At 36.5% G+C, this 20,583-nt stretch overlaps 1 protein-coding gene across 3 annotated transcripts in view; it reads left to right on the plus strand.

The window, feature by feature from the left end:
* The window catches only part of TTLL5 (tubulin tyrosine ligase like 5), a 400,968-nt gene that overhangs the window by 185,637 nt on the left and 194,748 nt on the right, over positions 1-20,583 (plus strand). For 2 of the 3 annotated variants that reach the window (XM_036734448.1, XM_036734449.1), the window contains 5 exons: positions 66-169; positions 3,149-3,276; positions 5,048-5,131; positions 8,264-8,659; positions 10,215-10,402. In XM_036734448.1, the coding sequence (XP_036590343.1) occupies positions 66-169; positions 3,149-3,276; positions 5,048-5,131; positions 8,264-8,659; positions 10,215-10,402 (900 nt within the window). The remainder of the gene's footprint in view (positions 1-65; positions 170-3,148; positions 3,277-5,047; positions 5,132-8,263; positions 8,660-10,214; positions 10,403-20,583) is intronic. The other variant, XM_036734450.1, reaches the window with a different exon arrangement.

Raw genomic sequence — 20,583 nt, forward strand, 5'->3', positions numbered from 1 at the left:
CATGCAGATCCAGTGGAGAAAAATATATTTATTTTTGTGTTTGTTTGGGGGTGGTGGGAGTGTAGGAAACAGAACAAATGGCTGAAAAGAAATCAAAGAAGAAACTTGAAGAAGAAGAAGAGGATGGAGTGAATCCCGAAAACTTTCAGGACTTCATCAGCCGTGCAAGGTAGAAGAGAGTCTTAATTACAAGCTATACTCTATTCCTCCCATCCCCAATCCTGCCCCATCCTAATGAATTTTCAGTGTTTCTTAAACCAGTATTTTCTTCCTTTCTTACTTATGGATCTGAGTGAAATGATCTTTCAGAAGGAAAACATGACTGTGGTCTACTGGAATCCCTTAGAATCTCAGCCAGTTACACTGCAGCTGTCACAGCTTTGGTTCTCAAAGCGCTCCTTGGTAGCCAAACACTGCTGCTAAATTTCCTTCAAAGCATCTAACACTAGAGATACTGAGAGTTACCTTGTCACTCTTCTTGCATTTACTGAGTCTGATTTTTTTCCCCTTGGCCTGCCAGTTCAGCCCAACTTAGGCAACTTTGCCTTTAGGGATTTCAAATCCCCACATTTAGTTCTCTTATCTTGAAACACCCAATCAGGCCATGATTACTATATATTTTCTGTACATCTCTGCCTATAGGTAGTATAGCCAGTTGATTTCAAACAGTTGATCATCAAGCATTTAATAAGTACCTACTGTGTGCCAGGCAGTATGCTGTACACGTACTGAGGATACAAAGGCAGAAGCAGCTCATATCTGCAAAGAGCTTACGTGAAACAAAAACAAAAACAAAATAATTCAGTGAGACTTACCCTGGAAGGCCTTGTGCAAAAATGGAAACTTTACAAAAATAGTTAAATCTAAAGATCAAAATAACCCTATGAGTTGGCTCCCAAATGTCTGACTCCTAGTGGACAAAAAAAAGCCTTGACCATTTGGAAATAAATTGTACCTAGATTTCCATCACTAAAACTTTGTCAAATAGCACTAAGTGATCCCCTGTATGATGTTATGTAACTCATTCAATGGGCATAAATTTAGCCCTCATGCTAAAAAGGTTAAACACATCAAACAAAAAGTGTTTTAGCTAAACTCTTGTCCTTATTTAGCTGACACTTAATGGGCCTGAAATGATCAACAATGCTAGAAAGGTATTGAGACAAAGGAGGAATGAAACATTTGCCATTAATCTTAGAGAAATAGAGAAGAAATGTCTAATTCTGTGGTTGAAGAATGACTACTGTAGTGAATAGTAAAATTATGAATTTAGTTTTTTTCAGGGATCTGTTGTTAAGTCAGATAAATATATAAAACTATTTCACTCAGATTCACAGTGATCTGTCTTCTGGAGAAATGATCACATAGGGACTTCTGATTCTATATCGAAACGAGTAAATGTGTCCCACTTACTGATTAGATGATTCAATGTTAATTTCTGGGAAGTAAATAGAATCTTCACTTACCTTTTGTTAAATATCAAAGTTACATGAACAGTTAAGTCATTACCTTACAAAAGTTCACTTCTCCTGAGAGAAATCCTTGAGTTTACCCCACAGTACTTTCACATTCCTAGTGCTTCCAAAATGATGACTCAGGTTGTGTTTCTGATACAAAGCCAACCTCAGGAGTTTTTTGCCCTCTTTATCTTCAAATAACAGTAAAGACAATATAGTAACTCCCCACTGATCTAAAGAATGCTTTATCCATTAACCTCAATTATATCCATAATATAATCAAAGACAGTAAGAAAGCCCAGTAGAGCTCCAGGCTGCCCAAATGGGAGGCCAGCCCCATCTTGGTACTACAGCTGTACCCACACATTGCTCAGAAAGCCCTTCAGGGTCTTTTTCGGAGTCTATTTACTTAGACCCTACCCTAGCGAGTTTGATGATTTGGCTTCTCAGTCCTTAGATGATTAGAAGCAGAAAATGACAAAAGCAAGTGGGATAGGACCTCAGTTGGATGGAAAACTTATGTGTAATAGCTTATTCCTTGATAATGCTGAATGAGGAAAGTGTTAATAATAATGGCTGACATTTACATAGCATTTTAAGTTTTGCAAAGTGTATTACATACATTATTTGTCTAACTTAAGCTTCAACAACCTTGTGGCGTAGGTATTAGTGGTGGTATTATTCCCACAGCTTTAGAAACTGCATCTCATAAAGGCTAAGTGCCAAAGTGTCAGAGGTGGGATTTGAGCCTAGATCTTTTTTACTCCATGTCAAGTTTGGTGACATCCATTACCTTATGGTGCCTCCAATATTACTGTATTCTATATTTGTATAGTACTTTATAGTTTTTCAAAATGCTTTCCCCATATATCATCTCATTGGATTTTCCCTTTATAGGGATATTTCACATATGGAAACATACCCATTCTCCCCATTCCCTCTTTAGGAGAATATTAAGAAATTCTATTAGGACAGTATGTCTGAAGGCTTTGTTCTAGTCTGAACAAGAAATTTTAGCAATTTTTCTTTCAATTCTGAAACAATATCCTTCAAGGAAGTCTTTTTTCATCATTCTTATGGAAGGACTAACTAATTTTTAAAGAGAGAGGCTTCATCAGCAGGAAGGGAATCATCCTTGAATGTGATTAGGGTAATGATATGAATAAGAGCAAGAGCTCTTCAATTACTTCTGTTAACAGAAGTGTCTCTTAAATTTGCTTTTGACCATTTTGAAAGGAACCTCCTTAGAGGGAGTGGTTAAAGATTGAAGGAATGGTTGTAGTGAAATGATTCTCCAGGGGGGTGCCAAAAAGCAATTAACTGGGTTTTTTTGTTTGATGCATCAAAAACTGTTACCCAAACTTTGTGCCCTTGTTGAATCATAACTATGGAATTCTTAAACTATAAATTGTAAAGAGAAAATGGCTTGGATCAGAAATTTTCAAAAGCAGAATGGATCTTTGTCCCTTTGAATTTCTTGCTCTTTAAGCAGAGATGCTTAAAATTTTATTAATAAACCTGTTCCTAACAGATTGGTCTCAAAAAAGCAAAGTACTTTGGTTTTTTTTTCCGTACTTCTTATGCCTCTTATTTTTCTCTACATTTTTTCTATTATCATCATATAGTTCTGTTAGTTCCAGGTTTATTTTCCAAAGCGCAATCCTTTTCTGATTTGTTTCTGCTTGTTTTAGTGAGGCTGAATTGGAGGAGGTTTTGACTTTTTATACCCAAAAGAACAAGTCTGCAAGTGTCTTTCTGGGAACTAATTCCAAAGCCGCCAAGAACAGCAGCAGTTATTCTGATAGTGGGGCAAAAGGTGGTAAGTATTTTGGTTAATACTAGTGGTGAAGCTCAAGGGAAAGAACATGGATAGGAAAATGAGTCCAATAATGATCCACCAAGAGGCCAGACAGAGCAAGGAGTTAGTCATTGTTTTATATTAATAAGAAAAGATACTGAATTTGACTTAAGCTTCACTTTTTTTCTCCCATATCTGACATGTATAACCTAGAATGCAGTCTTATTTTGTCAGTTTTTATTTTTCAGTGTATACCTATACTTTTTTTCCATTAATCTCATTTTAGCAGTATGACCTATGTAAAATTACGACATAATGCCCATATGAGAGAGGATATTATTTCTTCATGATAGTTATAGTGGAGTGATTTACAGAGAAAGAAAGCTCCTGTAAGAGCATTGGGAAAAGACTCTGAAGGCATAAAGGTCTTTTTGGTGGTGAGGGAGTAGTAAGTACATTGGTGATGGCAGCTCTGGGAGCAGTGGTGCTTGGGTGAGATTTTATAAAGGAGCATTTTTCATGCAGTAGTGGAGGAAGAATTTAGGTGTAGCCACCATCATTAGTAAGTTGAGTGTTCATAAGTCCAGGAACTACCTCTTCATTAAAAAAAGATAGATGTCTATGTAAATTGCTTCCATCTTGAGGCTGTTTTTTGTGAAATGAATGAATTGATGATAGGTGAGAGAAACTTAGCCTAATAGGCAATTATATAAGCTACCACAACCCACAGATGTTAAAAGTAAGGTGCTTCTTTAACCTAAGCATAGAAGATAAGAGCTAACTCAAACATGAAGATTTGTCCTTGGATACCTTTAGGCCTAGGTATCCCCAGAACAGGATTTCTTAACCTTTTTGTGTCATGACCCCCTTGGCAGTCTACTGAAGCCAATAGAGCCTTTTCAGAATAATATATTTAAGTGCATAAAATAAAATGCATAAGATTATGAAGAAAACCAACTATATTTAAATAAGTTATCAAAATATTAAGAAAATAAGTACACAGATCCCAGGTTAAGGACATTTGCCCTAGAGTACTGAAAATTATTATGAATGAATGTTACTTTTAAAAAAAAGTTTATGGCAGTATTACTATTTAATTCAATCCAGTAAATTTATTAAGCATTCTTCTGTGTGGTAGGTACTAGAGAGGCAAAGGTAGAAAAAAAAGTCTCTGATCTCAAGAAATTTACAATTTAATAAAACAATAAGATGTATACACCTTTAATTACATGTTTACCTTGCAAAGGAGAGATTTAGGCAAAATACTGTAAGATATTTGAGTAGAAAGAGAGCATTTTTACTTGTAAGAGTCAGGGAGGACATCAAGGAAGAGGTAGTACTTGAACTGGGACTTAAACCAAGAGGATAATTTCAACAGGAAATGTATCCCTGGCAGGAATAATGATTTTCCTAAATTCCTAGGGAAGGACAGGATAGGGCTAAGAAACAGCTAATAGTCTTATTTGGTCAATAAAAATTACTTCATCTGCCATATTTCAATGCCATAAGTCATTTTGAAACAAATATTCTTTGGTTCCTTTGTTAACATATGAATTCAGACCCTTGAGAAAATGACACTGATTAAATGATTTCCCATTATGTTATATTGGGCTATTCTGACACAATAAGGAGACACCACAATTCTCTGTAAGAGATGAGAATTCCTCTTGTGACTAACTTGTTTTCTAATATTTTACAATTGAATTTACAATTCTTTATTCAAAATGGATATAGTGTTTGTGATTTCATAACTCAGCAGAATTGTCTAAATTCTCAAAATTTCATATATCAGACCATCCTGAGACAGTGACGGAAGTGAGAATCAAGCAACCCAAACATCAACAGGGAACAGAACTTCATTCTGACAAATTATCACGTAAGTCTTTTTTAAAACAGGGCAGTTCAACATTTATTAAGCTTATACTCTCCATAGGTCACTGTGATATGTCCTGGGGGATATGAAAAACCACAATTCATGTCCTCAAAGAACTTACAGGCTACTAGTTGGAATATGACAGACGCACAAATAATTGTGATGCAATTGGAGGCAAAGAAGGGATCCAGGAAAGGCACTAGAAGAAATTTGAGACAAGAGAAATCATTTTCACCCAGGAAGATCAGAGTGAAGACTATCATGGAAGAGATTGCATCTGGGATGGACCTTGAAGAAAGATAAGAATTTCAGCAAGCTGGGATTAAGAAGAGAGTATGTTCTGGGGAAGGAAATAGTCTGAATGTTGAGAAACAAAATTATAGTATAGTATGATGAAGAGGAATAGTGTGACATGAGGCTGCAGGGTAGATTAGAGCCAGACTCTCAATGGTGTTAAATACTACAACAATGACTTTTTAATTTTATCCTGGTGACAGGGAGCATTTGAGGGTTTTTTTTAACAGAAGAGTTAGATGGTTACAACCTATGTATTTAGAAAGTTATTTTACCAACTTTGGGAGGGTTGAGTTGGAGAGAGGAGAGCCTGGAGGCAGAGAGTCTTCCATTAGAACAGATGAGCTTAAGCTCAAGAGGGACTGACTTTGGGTAGTGGGAGCATGTGTGTGGAGAGGAGGGGAGGTGTGTACATTACACTTGTGGCAGAATTGATGGGATTTGATGACTCATTGGATGTTATAGGTAAAGGCAAGAGTCAAAAATAATTCCATGGTTTTAAGCCTACGTAAGCATCAGGATAATGGTTTTATCAAAAGAAGTAATAAAAGTGGAAGGAGGACAGGTTTAAGGAGGAAGATTATGGTTTAAATTTTGGATACATTCACTTTGAGGTATTAACTGAATAAATATCCAGATGAAAATGTTCAGAAAATTGTTGGAAATGCTGGGCAGGAAATCAAGTGATTAGGGTTGAGCAGATCCTCTAAGGGGGAGACTGTGAAGAGAGAAAAGGGTCCAGTATAGAGCTTTGGGATATAGTCACACACAAAAGGCAGGGAAATGATGAGGAAGGAGAAGACAGGAGCATTGAGAAGGAGGGAATACGGCCAGGAGAGAAAGCAATGACATGGAAGACAAAAGAGGACTCAGAATGATCCACCACTTCAGATGCTGCAAAAAGGTCAAATGGATGACAACTAAGAAAAAGTCGTTGGTTTTGGCAATTAAGTAATCATTGGTGACCTTGAAGAGAACAGTTTTTGTAGAATGGTAGGAAAGGACAATTCGCAGATACTTGAGGATAGATGGTGAGGTGGACTTAACAAGTATAGGTTACTCTTTCTAGACAGCAGTGAAAGAGAAGATATATAGGACACTAAATGGAGGGTATAGAACGATCAAGGGATAGTTTTTGAGGATAATAGGGAACGGGGCAGACTTACAGGCATAGGAGAAAGAGCCAGTAGAGAGATGAGAGTGGAAGTCATCTGCAGAGTCAGATCCAGGAAGAAGCTTTACTGGGTCAATCGATCAATTAACATTTATTAAGTACCTATTTAGCAAGCTCTGTATTTGGCCCTGGAGATATAAAAAGAAAAACCAAATAGTGTCTGGTCTCAAGGAGTTCATGTTCTAGTGAAGGATACTTAAGTATATACAAAACATACAAAAATACAAGATAATGTTAGAGATGGGGGAGGAAGTGGTATCTGAGGGATCAAGAAAGACCTCCTCCAGAAGATGTCACTTGAGCTGTGTTTTGAAGTGGGCAGTGGAGAGGAAGGAACGCAGTCCAGGGGAGTAGGACAACTTGTGCAGAGGCCCCAAGGTAGGAGATGGACAAGACAGCAGAGAGGCTTGTTTGGCTACATGTATTGTAGAGTCAGTGAAGGGACCAAGTGATGTGGAGGAAGTCTGAAAATATAGATTGGCATTAGATTGTGTCAGATGTTAGATGCCAATCAGACAAGATTGTAATTGATCATAGAGGCAACAAGAAACTATTGGAACTTTTAGAGCTGGGAGTGACATGGTTGGGCCTGTGCTTTAGGAATATAACTTTGGCAGTTTTGTGGAGTATGGTTTGAAGAGAGTGAAAGGCTGATGGCAGAGAGCCTGGGAGACTACTCAGACTATTGCAATAGTCTAATCATTAGTCTAGTTGATGAGGACCTGAATTGGGTTGACAGCTATGTAAGTAGAGAGAAGAAGACAGATGTAAGTGATACTGTGGAAATTGAGTTGATAAGACTTTTTATGAGATCAAGGACACAAATAATTTCCTCTGTGGTAAGGAGGAAAACCATCACATCCTTAAAGATTGGTGCAAGGGAGGGGAGAATAGGTGACTAAATAGAGTTTTCAGGAAAGTTAGGTGAGGCATCATGATAGATGGCCTCAAACTCTTCAGTAAAGTAGAGGCATGGTTATTTGCTGAGAGAAAGAGAGTAGGAGTGGTACTGAAGTTCTAAGAGAATAGAAGTTTTGGACAGATTTAATATTGTAAAAGAAATCGCTAGAAAGTAATAAGATAGCTTTGAGCCAGAAATAAATACAAATCACAAGATATTAAAAAGATGATGTTGAGAGAGATGGTATTACCCCCAGAAAGTGCTCTTTTCTCTTCCAAATCCTCTTTTTCCATTAGTAATCTTTTTCTCATCCAGAGAATTTTTAAAATTCTGATTTTGTTTAAAATCCATTGGAACTCCAGTCACTTTCTGCGTTTTCCATGAAGATGAAGGGTAGAGAGGAAAAAAGGATAAATGAAGTGAAGCAAGACAGTAATAGTCTACCTCTCCTGGGAACTTTGCCCTAATTGTCAAACACTACAAAAGTTTGCCTAATCTACTTCTTGAAGGCAAACTAACTTTGATCCTTAGAGCGGATTAAAAACAAACTCCCATCTTTTGTTTTGTTCCATTTGCCAAGTATAGTGATCAAGGTCATCTTTGATAGACAAAACTCCTTAAGTTCTTGAAGAGTACAAATTGGAATCTACTTTTTTGAGACCTGCCTCAGGCAAAAATGGCTCTGTTTTCAGTTTTTCTCTGTAGAGTGTTGTTTTATTACCCATTTTCCTTGAAATAGTCTGATTCTTTTTAATTTTTTTAACAGGATTTACCACATCAACAGAAAAAGAGAGTAAATTCCCCTATAGCACTTCCCTTTGTCCATCCTCTGGTCCTACTGCTATTCTTCAGAAAATTCCCAACTCCCATTTGACATCTCTGATTTCATCCTCTGACCTCACACCAGTACCTAGTCATCACTCTGCTTTTTCCCAAGTTCCTCCAGTTATCTCCACTGTGGCTCATCAACCAACTGCTTTACAGAATGCAACCCCTGATAACTCTTCTCCCTCCCCACATTCGGTGTCACATCGTGTACCTAGTCCAGCTGTACTGCCACGTTGTCGGTCTGGCAGTTACACCATTGGCCCCTTCTCCTCATTTCAAAGTGCTGCGCAGATATATAGCCAGAAACTGTCCCGGCCCTCCTCAGCTAAAGCAGGTGAGTGTAAATATTTGGGCAATAAAATCTTTGACTCTGAATTGCTTTTTTTGTTTTTATATATGAAGTATGTGTTAGTTTAATATTTTGGGATATTTCTAAACTCATAACTTATGAACTTAGACATAATTATTCCTAATACACCCATAAATAATACTATTCTTGTTTTAAAACTAGAGTTATTCTTGAATTTAGCTCATGTGATCTTATATTTAGATTTGAATCTTTAAAACACATGCCTGCTAATTGGGAGATTCCCTGGACTACTGGGCAGATCACAATTAAAACACATAGGGAGAGGAATGGGGGTTAATTTAGTATTCCTCATTAGTTCCTTCAGCTTCCTCTTCTGTGAAGGTAATACTTTTTGGCATAATGTACCTCTAGTAACTTCATTTCAAAATTAATCTAAAAATAACATACCAATACATTATTTTTTCTTGCTTCATTAAGATATGAAAGGATTGCAGAGTCTCATTTTATAGATTAAGAGTGTAAAACAGCTTCGTTGTTTCACATTAGATATAGACTGTGATAAGAACATGACAATTGTCAGGTGGGACGAGACTTGTGAACTGACCAGCTATTTATTCCACCTCTGACAATGGCTTCAAGGAAAGGGAAGAAAGGATAAAAGACCTAATGTTAGTGGAGATGCAAACTATAAAAGAACCTCAATGGGTTAAATGGTATATTTCTTAGGAAGGAAAATTTCTAATAGATTTTGAGTTTGTCAAAGTTGAGGAAAGTATACCCTTTCAAATCATTAAAATGTTCATAGCACACATAAAACAGCCTGTTTTTTTTTTTTTTTTTTGCTGTACTTAAAAACTTATGCAGACCAAAATGCTCAATAAAGGCTCAGTTTGGTAGTCAAAACTTAATCAAAGAAAGAAAATTAAAGTGGTTCTAAAGGGAAAGGCCAGTGTTCCAGAATATAAGATAATGAGTATGGTTCTGAGTGTACTCAACTATGTTTTTTTCCCTTTTCCCATCTGGAACTTCTTAGGAAAACTATGGATATCATGGTAGTGGGTACCTTAGAAATACCAGGCTAAACAAAACACTGAAAAATAAAGTGGTTTGCTTCGGCTTTAAACAAACAAACAAGAAATGTAAGTAAAATTGCATGAACAGACATCAAGGACATGATTTTTATCATTGTTAGTGAATCATAAGATTGGTCATTACCTTACCAACTACTGTTTTTCTTAGTCACAATAATGTTAGAACTACAAGTAACCTTAAAAATCAATTGACCCAACCGACCTCTGAGCATACATAGAAAGCAGTGATTGGTTAAACTTTCTAAGTGAAACTATGCCAAGAAATACAGTTTAAGAACTTAACTTCTTCTTTATGTGATATGTCTTTTGAGATATTTTATATGTGCATGTAACATGTCTTCACCTGTTGTTATTTGAATTGTAAACAAAGATCCAGAATTCAGAAAAAAAAATATCTGTTTGCTTGACAATTTCTTGGCCATCATTCTGATTGCTTGTAAGACTTCTTGGCTAAGTGGATGAAAATTCTTTGTCGTTCTTTATTTTAGCAGGTACATGCCATCCAAGTAGACACCATGCAGGCTTAGCCAAAATGCCCAAGGATGAAGATGAAAGCACTACCTTTGGCAAACGATACAATCAAAGCATGGTCACAGCTGAGCTTCAGCGGCTGGCTGAGAAACAAGCAGCACGGCAATACTCCCCATCCAGTCACATCAGTCTTCTCACTCAGCAGGTATGTACGATAGTGCTGCAAAAGATTAATTCAGATCTTGAGATAAACTTTGGTGACAGGATATTCTGGATAACGTACAGAACGAGTTTCCTTCCTTTATTTGTGGTGATAGGAGGTGAGGTGCTTGATGGTTACACACTTAATTTATAAAATTATCTGATTAACTTTCCTTTCAATTTCAGAGACTGACTTTCTGTAATAGATGGTTTGAATTTAGGTTTGCTCCTTGTTGAGATATACCTCTTTTGTAATTTGATAAATTGATTGTCCAGCTGCAATTAAACTTTTGAAAGACTTCCAAAATTTTTCATGTTTGTTGAATTTTCCAGTATGTGTGGGTGGATCTCTAAGGATGACACTTCCACCCTTGAAAATCTTCATATGTGGAATATCTGTAACATAATTTCATCCAGCAACTTTGCATTTGGTCATATTGACCAGCAAATTAGTACTATGAAGTGAGTGAAACTTTCAAGAACTTCATGGATTCCCTTTGCTCTCAATGCTGTTAATTCCCAAGCTACTTAGTTGGAAAGAGAATTTATATTTTCTTTCCTATTCATTTATTTAGGGCTTTTCATGAGCCAAAGTGAGTTCTTTTAGAATAAAGCACTCAACCCACCATGGGGAACATATGTTCATTGCTTTGTAGAGTACTTAACACATCAAAGACTCTCAATGAGTGTTAAATAAAATCAACTTAACTTATACATAGGACAGAAATTAACTCTGTCATTGAAACATGATACCATTTGGATAAAGGAGGATAAAGGATAAAGGAGGCCTTTCTTACCATTGTAAGAGACATCCTGGTCCTTTGGGAAGTGTTGCCATAATTCATAAGAATTCATAACTCATAAAAGTTGCCACCTCACACTATCCTTAATTGGTTTTATCACAGCTTGTATGTTCAAAGCTAGAAGAAAAAGGAAGCAGAAAATTATTTTAAATGTGTTTAGGTGCCTCATTGTGGTATGAAAGTGACTCTGAGTTCTTGAAAGCTCTGCTGGTAGAACATAAGCTCTGGCAGTTTCTACCAGTGATGGGTGGAGTCAGCTGTGTGAGTACCAGCCAAACTAAGTATGGAGGCTTATTACCAGTAAATTCTCCACTATGTGAATAATTCTTTTGCTATGAAAAACCCTGTTCTGAACAAAAAATGATTCCTGGTGCTCACTGGTAATGTCCTGCTTCACTGTACCAAAATGTAGACTAAGCTAGAAGGGAGCCTCTTTGGTGCTTGTTCAGTTGTTTCAAGTCATGACCTAATTCTACTTCTTTGCTCCTATTTTTAAAAAATCGCCCAAAATGCTTTTTTGGGGGTAGATATTTTACTGCTGAATGACAATGCTCAGCTTTTACAGGCTCATCTGGGCTCCTACCGATAGTGGTTTTGGAATAGCACTGAACTTAAAAAAATTGATTTTCCTTCCTTCAAACCTTTTTTCAGCCCAGGATTTTCCTTCCTTCAAACCTTTTTTCAGCCCAGGAATCCTAGGACTAATTCCCCACCTATTCCCCCAAATACCTTCTGAGGCACCCAAGACCTCCATCTCCCAGTTTTCCTGTCCATGGAACTTCCATTTGAGGATGTGCTTACTCTTTTTTCCCCTTAAAGACCAGCCTTAACCCCAGATCACTGTGGCTGTCATTGATAGGCCAATAATAGGTCGCAGGCCAAACCCTACTCGGTCATTGTTTGGGCTTTGATTGGTTCAGAATGAATGTAAATAGGAATTCTGTTTTGGCCAGAAACCTTAAGGGTCTTCCCCTCCCAGATTTTTATTTATCTTGTTTAATTTTAAATTTTAATTTTTTAAATTTTTGACTAGGTAAAGAGACCATTCTCTGTCTCATTCTATTAAACCTTAATCACCGAGTGGGCATTGCCTCAGTTAAACTGAGGCCTGTTAAAGACTTTAGCTCAAAAAGACCAAGGTCTTCTGCTGTGTCCTGGGCCATCTCCAGTTGTCCTGATCCTTATCTGGCCACTGGACCCAGATGGCTCTGGAGGAGAAAATGAGGCTGATGACTTTGCACAGTCCTCCCTCACTTAAATCCAATTCATGTACATGTCACAGCATCACCTCCCTAATGTCATGATCCTCTTTGAGAATGAAAGACACACAACAACAACTTCTTTGGACTAGAAATAATCTGTCCTCCTACCAGTTTGTGAGGTGGGAGAGTGAGTACTGAAAGAAGAAGGTTTTTTTTAGCTCCAAGGCCTAGAAGCAGTTTAGCACAGCTGCCTCTGGAACCAGAAGAGAAGGAGGACGCTTAATTGAGATGAATCCTAAGAAGTCTGTGATAGGGAGCACAAGTGATAGCAAATGTGGTAACGGGATTTAAGGAGGTAATATGAAACAGATAATAGTGAAAGTTATTATAAAAAAGATGATGGTAACAGGGAAAAACGTTTAAGCCACTAGTAAGGAAGGGTGGAAGGTGGGATGATGAGAAGGTCAGTTAGAAGAGAAGTGATACACACACGTGTTTTTGGCGTGAAGCCCCTGCAAGATTGTAAGAGTAGATCCAATTTGCAAATGAGCATATCAGAGTTCCAAAAAATTAAGTTATTTGTCTGACATCCTGTCACTATTCAATGACAGTTATTTGGAAAGGGATTCTTCTATTATTGCTTCTTGTATTTTGTTATTTTTATACAAAAATGCTGTTGATTTTCGAAAATTTACTTTGTGGCCTCCAACTTTGCTGAAGCTATTGTCTCAGTGAGTATCTTGGCTGATTTTGTAGGATTTTCAACGTATTCCATCATATCACCATCAGCAAGGAGGGATGATTTTATTTCTTCTTTAATTATGTAGGAATAATTTTATCTCCTCTTTATCTATCTTTATACCTTAATTTCTTTCTCTTGTCTTAATTGCTGTTGCTAGCATTTCCAGAACTATATCAAATAATGGTGGGGAGAGTGAGCATCCTTGCTCCACTCATCTGTTTATTTGGAAAAGGTTCTAGTCTATCTCCTTTGCCTATCATGCTTGCTTTTGGTTTTAGATAGGTGCTTTTTTAGTGCTGCTATTTGTCAAAGGATTTTTCTGCATTTATCAAGATGATCATGGTGGTTTTGGATGTTTTCGTATTTAATATGATAAGTTATGTTGATTATTTTCCTAATGTGGAATCATCCTGGCATCCCACTATAAATCCCCTTCAGAATGAATGATTTGGATAAATCACTATGGTCTGTTCCATAGGATTTTGTTTAAAATTTTTGAGTCAATATTCACTAATGATGTCGACTTTTAGTTTTGAGGGTTTTTCCTGTGTTTTATCTTTCTCTGGTTTAAGTATTAGGATTTTATTTATCTCATCAAAGGATTCTGGTAGGTTCTTTCTCAATTTTTGAAAATAATTTGTGAAGTATAAGTAGTAACTGTTCTTTAAAAGTTTGATAGAATTCTCCATGAGTCCTGGAACAGGAACTTTTTCTTTGGTAGTTCCTTTACAGCTAGATTTATTTCTTTTTTTCTGAGATCAGGTTATCTGAGATCCCTATCTGATATTCTATAGTTTAGGTATTTTATATTTTTGAAGATATTGCTCTGTTTCTTTTGTTTTCTTAGTTTTGTTAACATGTAACTGTACATAATATGCCCTGATTATTCTTTTTTATTTTTTTTTGTTTTTGCTGTGATTTCACCTGGCTCATTTACTATTTTATTGATGTGATTTTTCTGCTTCCTTCTTTTTAATCAGAGTATTCAATTTTGTTAGTCTTTTCAAAGAACCAGCTTTTAGTTATATCACTTTAAAAAAATTATTCCACTTTCTCTATTTTCCTTCTAATTTTTAATATCTCTTTTGTGCTTATTTTAAGTTTGTTTATTGGTTTTGTAATTTTTAAAATGTATATTCAGTTCATTAATCCTCTCTTTTTCTATATGTATAATTGTAAGGATATGATTTCCCTTCTGAGGACTCCTATAAGCTACATCCCAGTAATTTTTGTATGTTGTGTCATCATTATCATTTTCTTTTACACAGTTATTAGTTATTTCTATGATTTGTTCTTTGATACTCTCATTATTTAGGATTTCATAGTTAAGTCTCCATTTGGGTCTGTGCCTTTTGTTTGTGGACCTTGAACCAACAGCTATTTTTTATTGTGTATAGTCTGTAAAAGATGTGTTAACTATTTCTACCTTTTTACATTTGTTTGCAATATCTCTGTGCCTTAATACATGATCAATTTCTATAAAAGTTCCATATTGTGCTGAGATATATGTGTGTGTGTATATATTCTTTTGCTGTCCCATTTAGAAGATCCAATAAGTCTTTTAACTGTAGTTGCTGTTTGTAACAATTTGTTCAATTCCATAGTTTTCCTTTTATCTTTCTGTTAGATTTATTTCATGGATGCAGTATCCATCTGCAGTGGTCTTTGAGCTCAAAAATATAAAATCTGACACTGCTTCCATTTCTTCTCCCTCTATTTGCCAAGCAAGTGATGGGACCAGTTGCCATAATCTTAGGTTTTTTTTTAATATTAAGCTTCAAGCCAGCTTTTATACTTTCCTCTTTTGCCCTCATCAGGAGGTGTCTTAATTCTTCACTTTTTGCCATCAGAGTGGTATTGTCTACATATAAGATTGTTGACATTTCTCTTTATAGTCTTAATTCTGACTTTTGATTCCTCTAACCTGGCATTTCGTATGATGTACTCTGCATATAAGTTAAATAAATAAGGTGACAATATGCAACTTTGTCATATTCCTTTTCTAATCTTAAATCAGTTCTAACTGTTGTTTCTTGGCCTGCATACAGGTTCCTTAGGAGAAAAGTAAGATGATCTGGTATGCGTATCTCTGAGGATTTGCCACATTTTGTTGTGATCCACACAGTCAAAGGCTGTAGTGTAGCCAGTGAAGGAAAAGTAGGTGTTTTCCTCGAACTCCCTTGCTTTCTCCATAATCTCACAAATGTTGGCAGTTTGGTCTCTAGTTCCTCTATCTCTTTGAAAACCAGTCTGCTCTTCTGGTAATTCTTGGTTTGCATATTGCTGAATTCTAGCTTGCAGAATCTTAATTATAACCTTGTTGGCATGTGAAAAGAGCACAATTGTTCAGTAATTTTGTATATTCCTTGGCATTGTCCTTCTTAGGATTGGGACATAAACTGATCTCCTCCAATCCAGAGACCACTGTTGAGTTTTCCAAATTTCCTGGCATATTGAGTGCAGCACTTTAACAGCATCATCTTTTAGGATTTAAAATAGATCATCTAGGATTCTGTAACCTCCACTAGTGTTATTGTTAGCAATGCTTTCTAAGGCCCACTTGACTTCATTCTCCAGGATGTCTGGCTCTAGATAAGTAACCACACCATCATGGCTATCAGTGATGTTTAAGATATTTCTTATATAGTTTTTTGGTATATACTTGCCACATCTTCTTAATACGATTTATTTCTTTTAAGTCCCTACTGTTTTTGTCTTTTATTAAGCTCATTTTTGCATGAAATTTTTCCTTGATATTTCTAATTTTCTTGAAGAGATCTCCTGCCTTTCCCATTATGTTTTTTTCTTCTATTTCTTTGCATTGTTCATTTAAGAAAACCTTATTTCTCCTTACGATTCTCTGGAATTCTGCATTCATTTGAATATATCTTTCCCTTTCCCCTTTGTGTTTTGCTTTCCTTCTTCAGCAATTTATAAAGCCTCATCAGTTAGCCATTTTGCTTTCTTGCTCTTTTTTTTCTTTGAAATTTTTTTTGTTGCTGCTTCCTGTACAATATTGCAAACTTCTGTCCATAGTTCTTTAGGTACTCTATGTACCAGATTTAATCCTTTAAATCTATTTAATCACTTCCATTTCATATTCATGAGGGATGCTAACCGTAAATATGCTAACCGTATTTATATGGTTTATGATTTTCCTGATTCTCTTCAGTTTAAGTCTGATTTTTGCAATAAGAAGCTTATGATCTAAGCCACAGTCGACTCCAGGTTTTGTTTTAACTGACTGTATAGTGCTTCCCTATCTTTGGCTGCAAAGTATGTAATCAATCTGATTTCTACATTAACTATCTGGTGATATGCATGTTTAGAGTTGCCTTTTGGGTTGTTGAAAAAGAATGTTTGCTATGACCAGCAAGTTGTCTTGTTAAAACTCTGCCCAGCTTCATTTTGTTCTCCAAAGCCAAGTTTGCCTGTTACTCACATTATCTTTTGATTTCTTCCTTTAGCATTCCAGTCCCTTATGATGAATTTACTGTCTTTTTTTTTTTTGGTGTTATTTCTAGAAGATATTGTAGGTCTTCTTGGAAGTGATCAACTTGGACCTCTTTGTCATCAGTGGTTGAAACATAGTATTGTATTTCTATGATGTTCAGTGGTTTGCCTTGGATTTGAACAGATGTTCGGTCATTTTTGAGATTATACCCTATTACTGCTTTTTTCACCCTTGTATCAACTATGAGGGATTCTTGAACACAGTAGCATATGTAGCGATCACCTGAATTAAATTCACTGACACCCAAACTGTCAACGTTTAATCCTTCCATCTCTTTGAGCACATTCGGCTCACCTTGGTTCATAGGTTTCACGCTCCAGGTTCCTATGCAATGTCAGACTTTCCTTTGGTCCCCACATGCAGCTTTGGCCTGGGCACTTCGTTAGTGCAAGAGCTACTTGTAGCTGCTATTCTCTCTTCCCTGGTAGCATGTTAAACACTTTCTGACCTGAGGGCGTTGTCTTCCAGTGTCATACCTTTAATCCTTTTAATACAGTTAATGGAATTCTCTTAGCAAAGGTACTGGGGTAGTTTACCATTTACTTCTCCATTGGATCACCTTTTGTCAGAATTCTCTACTATGACTTGTCTGTCTTGGGTAACTCTGTATGGCTTAGCTCATAGTTTCATTGATCTAGGCAGGTCTTTTCTCCATAACAAGGCAATGGTCCATGAGGATTTGTACTACCTGTTCTAAATATATGTATGATATACTGAACCAGTGTATATGTCATAACCTGAACAATAGACATTTTTTTCTTCTTTTAGTTTTTCTGATGTGGGCTGTCGAACCAACAATCTCTCTCTTTTTAAAAAAATTATATTTTATTTTTCATATAACATTTTCCTGGTGACCAATGGTCAAAAGATATGAATGAACAGTTCTCAAAGAACTGCAAATGTTAAAATATAAAAATTGCTCCAACTCACAAATCAAAATAACTGTGAAGTTTCACTTCACACCCAACAAATTGGCAAAAATGACAGAAGATAGAAATAGTTCATTTGAGTGGAAAGATAGGCACACTAACATATTATTGATGGAGTTTTTAATTAATCTAACCATGCTGGAAAGCAGTTTTGAATTATACTAAAAATGTATCTAAAATGTCCATAACCTTTCACCCAGATAGCCAGACATATACCCAAAGGAGATCAGACAAAGAAAGAAAAGTTTCAATATCCATAGCAGCACTTTTATGTGGTAGTGAAGAACTGCGGGCAGAGTAAATGTCCATTAATTGAGGAATAGCTAAACAAAATGTGTAACATCAACATAATGGAATTTTACTGAGCCATAAGAAATGATTGAATAGGAAGAATTCAAAGAAACATGGGAAGACGTATATGAATTGAACACATGCAGAGTAAAATAAGTAGGACCAATAGAACAATACACAGAATGATTAAAATGATGTAATTGGGAAGAGCTACCACCACTTTCATAACAGCAATAAAAATTAAATGTGGTGTAGTTAAAATGATCAAGCTTCACTCAGAAGTATAGAGGAGAAAATGTACCTCCCTCCCTTCCATTCAGAGATGGTTGTAGAATATTTCATATACTTTTACACCTATTACTTGATGTGTTGGTTAGTTTTCCTAAACTGCTTTTTTTCCTCTCCTTATTTTATTCTTTATTACAAAGGATGCTGTCTGAGGAGAGAATGGAGGAGGGAGAAATTTGGAAATAAAAGTAATGTAGAAACCAAAGACATCGATAAAAATTTAAGTAAAGAAAAAAAGAAAATACAGAGCTCTTGAATAGAGAATGAATTACACGTGGTTGCATTTTATCTTCCACTTCTTTAGTTCATATAAAACAATTTCTAAATGTTTTGAAGGGTATGTCACCTCTAGCATATACTTGGTGTGATCCAACTGTTCTCATATTACTCTCCATACATCCCATTTGGAATCATAGGATCACAGATTTAAAGTTATAAAGGACCTCAGATACCACGTAGAGCAAACCCCCTCATTTACATAGGTTGAGACTGAGGCCCAGAGAGCCTAAGTGTCTTTCCCAAAGGTAAGTGTCAGATACAGGATTTGAACCTACTTCCTCTGACTAAAGAATCTATGTTCTTTCCATTGTACCGCACTGCAGATGGAAGACTGACACGTATAAAGTACAGTTGTGGCAGTTTCTCAAGAAATATAAAACTATTACATAAGATTATTTAGCAGATATTTGTAATAATTCCCATCGAATGTGTAAGGAGAAAACGAGCGGCTTAAACATTCATTTCTCTTAAATTGCATGCAAAAAGATGTCCATCTTTCAAAGACAGTATTGTATGGATATTATTGTGTATCTACATGGCTGAAATCAGGGTTGTAGTGAATCTGTTGGGTATATATCTATTACATACATTTTATGTCTCTTTGTATCTTGGTGTGTGTGTGTATACACATAGATACATCTGTGTGTATCTGTGTGTGTGTGTATACACATAGATACATGTAGATGTATCTATGTGTATACACACACACATATATACACACACACACACACACACACACACACACACACTCACGCACGCGCACATACATACATAACTTTCTCCTGGCGGTGCTGAAGTCACTAAGAAGGTGCCAAAATAGAAGGTCTGTGTGAGGTCTCATTATGACTACCCCTACTGCTGCAGCACTCTCCATAGACTTGCATGCACTTTGTGGTTATTGATGTCAGTGAACAGAAGAATGTGGCGAGGAGGAGGAGGAGGATGACTAAGGAAAGCATAGGATCCCTGTGCTGGACCTCTCTGTAAGGGAGTTCAAGCTTTCAGATCCCAGATATCATTAGGAGCAGCTCCAACTCTTCCAACAAGGAAGTTTAATCAAAGGAATAATGTCAGACCACCCAGGCTGGGGCCAGAACAAGCTGTCTCCATCTCTGTTTCTCAGCCTGCCAATGCCCGTGATGTGTCCAGGCCTCTTGGAAATTTGCTGACAGATCCAAAGAAGATAAGACAGTTTTTACTTCTCACATTTTTTCCTCTAGACAGAGGGTAGAGATTAAAACCAAAAACTTTTTTCATTTTTCCCTTCTTTACTCCTAAGACTTCCTACCTGGTGTCAGGAAAATGCTGTGAAACTAGTATGACTTTATTGTAACTGTATGCCCTGAGAATGTCAAAAGGAGACTTAAAACACCTCATAATATTCTTCTTATTATGGGGGGAGATTGGGTAGAGTCAAAGAAATCTAGTAACTTTCTTGGAATAGGGAACTGAGAAAACTCGGTCCACCAATGCAAATATTCTTCAATTTGTTATTTTTGAGAACTGCGCCAGGCATGGGCACTTAGCCAGTTTGTGTCTGAGGTAGCTCTCAAACCTAGGTCTTTCTAACCCTGTGCCCAGCTCTCTATCTACTATGCACTGCTATCTCCCTCATTTATTCACTCAACAACTATTTATTGAGCCTCTCTGTATAGGAAACACTGCCATTTCCATTTAATTATATTATTTCTTTCAGCTGTGAAGAACATAGTCATGTTAATTTGTTAAAGGACCTTCAATCTGAGGTTCTCTCCTTACTTAACTATCAGGCTATATCTTGAGAGGAAATTGGATGAGGAAGGGCTTAATGGAATGTTCCTCACTCCCCACCTCCCCATGTTTACTACTGTTACCTTTGAATCAGGAAGAAAAGCATCTAGTCCCTATCAGATTTGTCTCAAAGGACTAGAAGATTTTTAGATTTACCAATAAGGATTTCATTAATGACCTTAAGGAGAAATGTTTCAGTAAAGTAGTGAGGACAAAGGAGTTGCCAGGAGTAGAAAAATGAGTAGCAAGGAAGCGAATATAGAGATTGCAGAATGTTTTCTTTTTCCTAGAAGTTTTGTAGTGAAGAAAGAGTTAGAACCATTGTCTGAGGAAGTAACAAGGTCAAGGGAAGAGTTGGGGGAGGGGG

The sequence above is a fragment of the Trichosurus vulpecula genome, chromosome 8 (genome assembly GCF_011100635.1).
Source record: "Trichosurus vulpecula isolate mTriVul1 chromosome 8, mTriVul1.pri, whole genome shotgun sequence".
In the NCBI taxonomy this organism is placed as follows: domain Eukaryota; kingdom Metazoa; phylum Chordata; class Mammalia; order Diprotodontia; family Phalangeridae; genus Trichosurus; species Trichosurus vulpecula.